The sequence below is a fragment of the Entelurus aequoreus genome, linkage group LG09, assembly GCF_033978785.1.
Source record: "Entelurus aequoreus isolate RoL-2023_Sb linkage group LG09, RoL_Eaeq_v1.1, whole genome shotgun sequence".
Classification (NCBI taxonomy): Eukaryota; Metazoa; Chordata; class Actinopteri; order Syngnathiformes; family Syngnathidae; genus Entelurus; species Entelurus aequoreus.
Window position 1 is genome coordinate 81332335 of NC_084739.1, and position 10000 is coordinate 81342334.

The 10000-nt window shown below is 39.4% G+C and overlaps 1 protein-coding gene across 3 annotated transcripts in view; it reads right to left on the minus strand.

Annotated features, from left to right (window-relative positions):
• The window catches only part of anapc1 (anaphase promoting complex subunit 1), a 67976-nt gene that overhangs the window by 55792 nt on the left and 2184 nt on the right, over positions 1-10000 (minus strand). For all 3 annotated transcript variants that reach the window (XR_009827371.1, XM_062059563.1, XM_062059562.1), the window contains exons 2-9: positions 8453-8692; positions 6349-6513; positions 6221-6263; positions 6050-6147; positions 3717-3799; positions 3553-3626; positions 1176-1321; positions 866-1023 (exon numbers count right to left, since the gene is read on the minus strand). Coding sequence is in view for 2 of the 3 variants with exons in the window: in XM_062059563.1 (XP_061915547.1) it covers positions 866-1023; positions 1176-1321; positions 3553-3626; positions 3717-3799; positions 6050-6147; positions 6221-6263; positions 6349-6513; positions 8453-8668 (983 nt within the window). In the remaining variant the exon portion in view is untranslated. The remainder of the gene's footprint in view (positions 1-865; positions 1024-1175; positions 1322-3552; positions 3627-3716; positions 3800-6049; positions 6148-6220; positions 6264-6348; positions 6514-8452; positions 8693-10000) is intronic.

The following is a 10000-nucleotide window of genomic DNA, read 5'->3' on the forward strand; positions in this document are numbered from 1 at the left end:
TAGGGCTGTACAGCCACAGCCGCCGCTGCAAGAAATAATTAACTCCCCCAGGCGCAACCCATCGTCACTACTGACGGACGGATGCCTATGAGTCTGCAGTCCTTTAGCATCAATAGCTACTTATTTTTTCGGTCTGGTTACTACTGTTTATATTGGCACCGGTGCTTTTATGCAACCAGATTTCAGTGTCCATCCATACTCTTGATACTCCGAAGACCGACTCGCGACAAACCTAGTGAAGAGACTTTTGAAAACTTTCACATGAAAGCGCGCATTGCTCTGGCAGTATTGTTTGTGACATAAAAAAAGGAAAAAAATACAAAAGTTCATTTACAGTTCTATACCTATTTGTTTTGCTCGTTTCTTGACTCACATTTTGCCTCCCACACCATTATTCCTCTCTTCTGTAGCATCCTATACTATTACATGCAAAAGCACCATGGCGAGAATGTTATTCTGTCACTCCGACCTGCTGACAAACTGCCACAAATAGATTGCTGTGTGAAACACTGTTTGGTGGGGAAGAACTAGAACGCAGATGGTCAGGCCCAAGTTCAGTGACCCAGACAACAAGTTCTACTCCCAACACTTTGTAGAACAATATTAATTGGCAATGGACACAATGGCAACATGTCCCAATATTTTAAGTCCAAAAAGTTCATTCAAACAGCTCATCCCTCAACAACAATTTGAGATTCAGCTTCTTGCTTGTGGTATTGATCCCCAACCTTACGACGTCAGAGAGAGCCACAGTGAGTCATAGGCGATGGCTCTGTGACAGCAATGACTCTGCTTGTCTACACACCGACATCCACGTGTGCAACTAATCAACAATCTTACACGCCTTGAAAGCTAACCCTGTTACCTTGGGGCAGAAGCAAGATTAAACCTGGCTGGCTTGCTGCCACCCGGAGAGTCCAGGCGGGAGAAGTTACGCAGGTGGGACATCAAGAAGTCTGTGGCCAGGAAGCCCAAAGGTCCACTGAAAGGCTCCGCGGGACACCGAAGCAAGGTTGAGCGCTCCTAGTGGAGGTAAGAGGTTAATGCTCAGGTATATCTTAGTCATCCAGCGAAACCAGCGACAGATAGCAACATCCAGAAACATCGTGGCGTGACATGAGATATTTCCAAAGTAAAGTTGACTATGCTCCATAAAGACTATGCATTGTTTTTACCTCATGTGTGACTTTCCGCAGGCTCCACACGGAGTGCGTTCCCTGCACAGTGTCATAGGAGACGACTATTGAAGGCTGGCAGCAGGCAAAGACTATTTTCATTGTGGTGTCAGACATGTACTCCACACAAGAGCCTTCCATCGAGCCTGGAAGGTGCACACGTTTGCAGAGGATCAAACCAAAATACAGCACAGACTCTGAACGGTACCTAGAACGTCAAGAAAAAAAAGGCCTGATGGCTGAAACACATTAATTAAAAGGTCCATTAAGAGTGCCTTCTTTTACAGTTTTCTTAAATGTATGTCACTATTCCAAAGAGAACCTTTTTTGATGATCTTTTCACTTGTTTTAGGCCCAAACTGTGTTCCTTTAACTATTTTTGATCAAATATGAGACATATTGTTATTACAGGGTCTCCCTAGCCTACAAGTCTTTATCTTTTTTTTGTCCTTTCTGTGTGTTAAGACATTTTCACTATTGTATCATAATAGGTATACGGTACCCGCTTTTTTTATGATAAGTTTGTTAAGCAAACGGGTTGCTCACTCAGTTTTTGTACTTTTTTTATTGAATACGACTGCAGAATAAGCCACCATGGGGCAAAACAAAGTTGTGAGTGGCATCACTTTGATAAAAAAAGGTGAGAAACACTATTGAAGTTAAGGAAGCCGTACACAGGTGGTGTCCGTGTGGCTATTTCTCTTCGCTCATCACCGTTTTTAGTCTTCAGTAGCCACATGTACATGGACAACAATATTTAATCTGATCATCATTCAGATTAGAATGTTACTGTGTACATGGACGCTCAAAAAATTATCTGATTATGACATGCATTTTCATGCATCACACCTTAAATCGGAATACTTTACTTTGACTTTGGGGCAGTATAGCTCGGTTGGTAGAGCGGCCGTGCCAGCAACTTGAGGGTTGCAGGTTCGATCCCCGCTTCCGCCATCCTAGTCACTGCCGTCGTGTCCTTGGGCAAGACACTTCACCCACCTGCTCCCAGTGCCACCCACACTGGTTTAAATGTAACTTAGATATTGGGTTTCGCAATGTAAAGCGCTTTGAGTCACTTGAGAAAAAGCGCTATATAAATGTAATTCACTTCACTTCACTTCACATGCGCATAACCTAACAAACGGAAAGTTGTGTTTATTATTTATGCTATGGCGCCATCTTTTGAACGAGTTCGCTCACTGCAGGTGCTGAAGAGCATTACACTTCTACTGTTAACAAACATGGATTTGCACATTTGTGCTTGTCCGACGTTATAACTGTATTTATATATTTTTTCCTTCTATTCACTACTTATGTTTTACCTCTCTTTTTGAAATGGAACTGTTCTGTGCTTTTTATGTTGTGATTACGTACGGATTGCGGTGCATCTTCATGTTAGGACATTCTGTGTTTGAGGCTAGCAGTTAGCACTTGGATTAGCTGTAAACTCATAAATAAAACAGCTCGTTAAGACGACAACTGGATCCCTTCTTTTATTGTTAAATCGACACATGACACTGACCATACTTTTGTTTTTGCTAGTCACGTTTTAAAGCAACAAACTCAACAGTATATAGCGCTACATCTGTACATGTTGAATGGGGGGAGACAGCAGCAAGACAATTGCTTCATTGAGACTATTAAATTTAGTCCCCTCTCCACTACCAAAGTATAGCTGACATCAAAGTCATGCGCAGAAATTATCATTCTAACCCGAATTTCGGAAGATGTGTTTTCATGCGCTACAATCTGAATAACTTTCCGCATAAACCACCCGTCTTGATCCAAATAAAATTTTGATCCGAACATGTGTGATCAGGTCAGAATACTCCGAATGGCGTGTTTACATGAAGCATTTTTATTCCGTTTAGGCTTTTAATCAGATTAAATCTGTCCATGTGCACATAGCAAATAAAAGTAAAATTAATGTTAAATGTTTATTGATACATCTTATTCCTCACTTATACGTATTTCACAATGTTGTTTGTATGTAAAACTGGAATTATTCTCCATAAAAAGTGTTTTGTGTTTACAATTCTGGTTGTCTGAATCAAATTAATTGGATTTACATTATTTCTTCAGGTAAAAAAGTATCCAGTTTTTGTCAAATTTGATTTTGTTAGATTTTTTGGAACAGATTACAAAAACCGAGGTACCAGTGTACATGAATTAATAAAAATGTCTTTGTAGGACATAGGACTTATTTTTGTACTAACATGACAATAAACCTTACCAAAAATTGACTTGTGCAGTTATCAATAAGGGTGAATCCATTATTTGTTATGGGGAAAGGGTGCTTGCATTTCAAATGCAAGCACCCTGTTTGACCACTGAGGGTTCACAATGTTGAAAAAGAGCGTAGAAGGTAGCATATAACCTGTTGGTTTGCAAACTACTGGTGCCACCTCATCTATCGGATGCAGCATGCTGAATACTGTGGGAAGAGACTCGCTGTGGAGATGGAAACAAAAACACCAGTCAAAAATATGTGCAACTTTTTCTAAAATTGCGAGTCAAGTCTGTTATGTGTTATGCGTATACCCAGGCGAACTGAGTTGTCCGTCGGCTGCTGTAATTTTACGCTCCAACATGAGTCCAAACTTGGTTGGCCAGACTTTTGACACCTGTTGGAGACAGAAGAGGCTCACTGGAATACATTGTTGCTTCAACTTAAAGAGTGTTTTGTGGTGCGAGCTGTCTCTTGGCTAATTGTTGAGGTGCAAGCAAAAATTTGAGTGGCAAGCATCCCCGCTATTAGTTGGTGTACCAAATGCAGGGTTTCCCCTACATGTAAACCAACGCCATTGCAAGATTAACGCCGCCAAGCCTTCAAAATACGTTTGTTTTTTGGGGGGGGTTTTAAACACTTTTTAACATGAAAACAAATTTAAGTGATGTATTGTATGAATGGATATACTGTGTATAGTCTCTTATTTACATACTATTGGCTATAATAAGTTTGAAAAACAGCTCTGTTATCATAAAAACGTTCCTCATTGCTACATTATGGAGAAAGAAAACATGCATCGGAATCGCTTGTCAGAAGCGCGTCAGCTGGTTGGGCACCAAAACGAGTTGACACCTGACAAAAGTAAAGAGAGAAAGTTGAAGAGAAAGGTACTTTAAGCTAATTAATGCATTTCTTGTTCAAGCTAGTGTTAATTACCCTAAATCTTTTGACATTACTACCGACAACAACGTCTAACTTTACGTCGTGTGCGTCTTTGAACCTCCGTTTCGACATCACTGTGTGGAGTGTGCATTAGCCCCTGTCCGTGTGTGGTTTTCTTCGGGCACTCACATTCCAAAAATATTCATTTTAGGTTCATTGGAGACTGCAAATTGTCCATAGATATGAATGTTGTGTGCCTGCAATTGGCCATGCTAATTTGAGTTAGCTTGTTTATGAGCTAGTCCATTGTACGTTAGCATTAAGCTAGTAGCATTTGGAGCTCCTGCATAATTTTATTGCTTCCATCCATCTTCTTCCGCTTATCCGAGGTCGGGTCGCGGGGGCAGCAGCCTAAGCAGGGAAGCCCAGACCTCCCTCTCCCCAGTCAATTTTTTTGCTTTTTTCAGTTTATTCCAAATTATATTATTAATCCAACGTGACTCCTACATGTATGTGCACTTCATGTGTATGTACGTATAATGTACTTTAATGCGGTTAGTTTTACAGTGACTTCATTGTGAAGAATATCAACAAAACACCTAAAGTTGTTTTTTGCTAATCTAACTCAAAGGACTGTTTACATATTTGGCAAACTACCTTGCAACATTCAGGGAGGGCAGAATAAAGTGAAAACTGTGTTACATTTTACAATAAGCAGCAACTTTTGAAACTGCTGAACAAAGAGAGCACAGTCATCCAAGTCAAATTCCTTGTGTTAAAGCTGATCGTGATTCTGATAATATAAGAAAAACATGTTAATATTACTATTATTATTATTGGTAATATTAACAACTAATACCACTAATATTTGTTTTTATATATACCTAAAATATTTGTTTAGCCTTTTTAAATAAAATGTATGCATCATTGCAAATCTAAGTCTAAGTCTAAGTCTAAATCAAAATGATCATGTCATATATATGATGATGTAATATTGACCACGCCCCTAGCCACATATATATGGGCAATCTAGGGGAAACCCTGAAATGCCACATTGACATCGGAAGGAATAAAGTGTGTGTGAAGAACAGTGAAGCAGAATGTGTCGATAACGCCAGCCAAGGATGTTGAAACAATATATAAATGGCTGACATTTACCCATAAAAATATGGAGAAACAGCTGGAAGGAGATACCGAAGAAGTCCTCTCTCCAAGATAAATGCTGTAAATTATTATTACTTTGCTTCATAAAGCTAATGTAGTTGTTTGTTGTACAATATGTTGTATTGTTTTTCATACAAAAAATATTTATTTAAACGTTTGTTTTTCTTTTTAAAAGGTAAGTTACATGTTAAATTTGTGCTGTTTTGGGCGGGTCAAGCACCGATTAAATTGATTTGAATTCATTTCATTGGGCGACGTTGATTTGAGATACAAGTGTTTTGACGTAAGAGCTCCGTCACAACACCAATTAATCTTGTAAATTGATGTACTACAGTACTTTAAATGTTATTTTAAAGGCACAATCAGCAGGAATACATGCATTTCTTTAGGACTGATACCACGGGATCAAATAACCAAGTGGCTAAGTTTGTATTGTACTGAATATAATATTTTGCTTCTTAAAATATGTAATGCAGTATTGGGGATTTTTGTACATGTTTATGTCAGGGTTATCCATACATTTTTTCAACAAGAGCTGCCAAGCCGGACTTTGCTTTTAGATACAAAATTAAACATTCCCAAGTTGAGTCTGTCTTACCTGGATTGGCAGAGGCGAGAGGAAATCTTTTCCGGTGACACTGTGAATGTTGACGCAGCCATTCTGCACAATACACACGGTGTGCTCCACCTTTTCTTCTATTTAACACAACCATGATCTTCTTTAAACCTTCTCCACAATGATGACTTTAATAATGCAATGATACTTTACCTTCATTCTTGCTTTGAGGAACGGCAAAGTTGCACCACAAAGCCTGCAGATTGAGCCAAGTTTGTCACCACTTTGACTCAAACAAGTTGTAAATGAGTATAGTAGTACTGTAATCCTCAGAACCTAACCTGTTCCACTGGACTGTCAACAGTGAAAGCCTTGTATACATTAGAACCTTGTGTCCGGCTGCCCTGGCTCCACACGACCACATTCCCCGCGGCGTAAAGCTCCTCTTCAAATTCCACGTCCTGCTCCAAGGCGTCCACGCTGCCCTTCCTGAGTTGCCAGCTTTCCTGTCAACCACAAAATTAACACAACTAATGAAGACCTTTGTAAAGTTGCCCCGCTTGTCAAAATCTTCCCAAACTTGTCCCAATCGTTTGTGTTGCAAAAATTTCTGATTGTGCCATTGTGGTTTTTACGTTATTCTCAAACTAATTTTCTGACTAGTGATCTCATCCCTTTCCCTCACCTTGTCCAAATCATTGTGCAATTCCTTTGTACTTTTTTTGTCTGTTATAGTTTTTAAGTTAACATTCTAATATTCATAATTCCCCTCCCCCCACACACACACCTTGTCAAACCTCCCCAAACCAGTCCCAATTGTTTGTGCCACATTTGTGTGGTCTATTGTGTTTTTTAAGTTATTAATGTTTCATCTAATTAATATTGTTTTTAAGTTATTATTGTTTTATGTTACTAACCTGTAATGAACATGTTATTAATCATAACTGGAAACCAACTATATCAAAATCTACCCAAACTTGTCCCATTCGTTTATGCTACGATTGTACTTGTTTGTGCTGCAAAAATATTTGGTCTAATTATTATAGTTTTTAAGTTATTAATGTTTTGTGATTCACCAATGTGAAGTTGCCCCCATGTAATTACCGTGTTAATAATCATAACTTGACCCAACTATGTCAAAAGCTGGGTCCATTCGTTTGTGCTGGTTTGTGTTGCAAAACATTTGGTCTAACTTTTATAATTTTTAAGTTATTACTAATTGTGATTAATAACCAGCTCAATACAATGGTAATAACATAAAAACAATAACAGTTATACACAACATTTTTGCAAAACAAACAGCACAAACAAATGGGACAAGTTTGGGGAGATGCTGACATAGTAGAGGGTCTCGTTATAATTAATAACATATTAAACATGTTAATTACACGTCAATAACAAAACCATGAAGCGGTAATTACTTAAAAACCATAATTGTTGGCAAAAAAAATTGCAGCACAAATCAGCACAAACTATTGGGACCGGTTTGAGGTGGTTTTGACAAGTTGTGGGGCTGGTTATGAATATTAACACGTTAATAACATGAAAACAAGAAGAGTTAGACAAACAAATAATTCAGCACAAATGAATGGAACAAGTTTGGCATGATTTTGACAAGGTGAGGGGGCTTAATGACACCATTAGTTAGAAGATGTATTTTAGAAGGTACGGCGTGGCGAAGTTGGGAGAGTGGCCGTGCCAGCAATCTGAGGGTTGCTGGTTCAATCCCCACCTTCTACCATCCTAGTCACGTCCGTCGTGTCCTTGAGCAAAACACTTCACCCTTGCTCCTGATGGGCCTGGTTAGCGCCGTGCATGGCAGCTCCCGCCATCAGTGTGTGAATGTGTGTGTGTGAATGGGTGAATGTGGAAATAGTGTCAAAGCGCTTTGAGTTCCTTCAAAAAGGTAGAAAAGCGCTATTCAAGTACAACCCATTTACCATTTACAATAACTCAAAAACCGTAACGGCACAGACAAAACATTTTGTAGCACAATAGAGCTGCAACAACTAATCGATTAAATCGATTAAAATCGATTATACAAATAGTTGGCGATTAATTTAGTCATCGATTCGTTGGATATATGCTATGCGCAGAGGCAATTTTTTTTAATATATATATTATATATATATTTTTTTTTTTTATAAACCTTTATTTATAAACTGCAACATGGACAAACAGCTGAGAAACAATAATCAAAATAAGTATGGTGCCAGTATGCTGTTTTTTTTTCAAATAAAATACTGGAAAGGATAGAAATGTAGTTTGTCTCTTTTATCCGATTATTAATCGATTAATCGAAGTAATAATCGACAGATTAATCGATTATCAAATTAATCGTTAGTTGCAGCCCTATAGCACAAATATTCGGGACATGTTTGGGGACAACGTCACACAGGTCCAATGGAGCTTGCCATCTTCATGGTGGTTCTTTGAACCGCTTACCTTCTCTCTCTCCTGGAGACTGACTTCCTGCAGGGAGCCCACCAAGCCGGCAGCGCAGTCCGAAGACCACAGCTCGGAAGCCGGCTGGAGCTCCCGCAGCTGCAGGTTGAAGGCATTGGGATGGTTCTTGCAGTGATCACGGCCAAACGGGACAAACGACTGCAATTCCCCAGCGGCAATCATCGTGGCTGTCTCTTCATACACGACTTCCGACATGAGTCCCAGATATCAGCATTATTTCTGCAACAGAACAATGTGCATTAACTTACAATGTCGCAGCACACAAATTACGTTTGTGTGTGTTCGCCACTGGCTGGATCTCTGCAGTGGTCACTTATAGCGCGTTTCACACTTGATCGCACCACCATGAGGAGCGACCAAACCACTGTTTTCAAAGTTCAACTGCGTTTGTGTTGTTTTCATCATCACTAGGGATGTAACGGTCTTGTAGATACCACGGTTTCAAAGTATTCACAATATTGCTGTGACGTATCAAACGAAAACTTGGTGAGTGTAGTTTTTTTACCGGCGCTTTAGCGTTGGCCTGGTCTGTAAATAAACTACATCTCCAAGAATCCTCCGCACAGCGTGGGACCGCCAAGGTGGGAGCGTAGAACGCCATAAGCAGGAAGTGAAGTGTGTTCGTACTCGTAGTAGATAAGAGGTATTGTTTTTTTATGGACATGTTCCTGAGAATGTCATCAAAATCTGTCCACTATTATTTGAATTATGTTGCTAACAAACAGACAAACAAGCCCTGGCAAAAACATAATCTCTTTGGCAAAGTTAAGAAAGTCTGCAGTCTGCAAAGCACGCCACTTTTTCGTCTCAAGCGTTTCCAAGGCGACACAGAGCCAGCCGGTCACGTTGAGGTATTTACATTATCCATCCATCCATTTTCTACCGCTTGTCCCTTACGGGGTCGCGGGGGGTGCTGGAGCCTATCTCAGCTGCATTCAGGCGGAAGGCGGCGTACACCCTGGACTAGTCACCACCTCATTACAGGGCCAACACATGTTAAAAGCTAAATTGTTAGTTAACTTTTTTTCCCAAAGTGATATAAACAATATCCACTGTAGAGGACGCTGCTTCTCATAAAGTAAACGTAGAAAGACACTAAAGTGAACAATATTGTTTTAATTATCAATTATCTATTACACACAATGTTTACATATTCACTTTAAGACACTCAACTGTAACATTTGTTCATATATTTTCTTGAAACAGGGAATGTTCTACGCTATTATTTGCATTAAAAAAAATGTGTGTGTAGTAATAAATATGATTAGAACATTTGAGCCCCACTATTTGAGAAGGACCAAATTACAGTAAGTGTGTTTATCCTAAACATTCCTGCAGCTTCATTTCACAGACTATAAAATTGTTACCAAGTCTTTTTTTTGACATACACCACAACAAAATCGTACCATTGCTTTAATACCTTGATAATATCGTACTGTGAGGTTTAGACACCGGCTGCTATACACCAATACTCATAATGTAGAACACATATCCTAGTTTACCCAGAATATCGATAAGTACTCACGC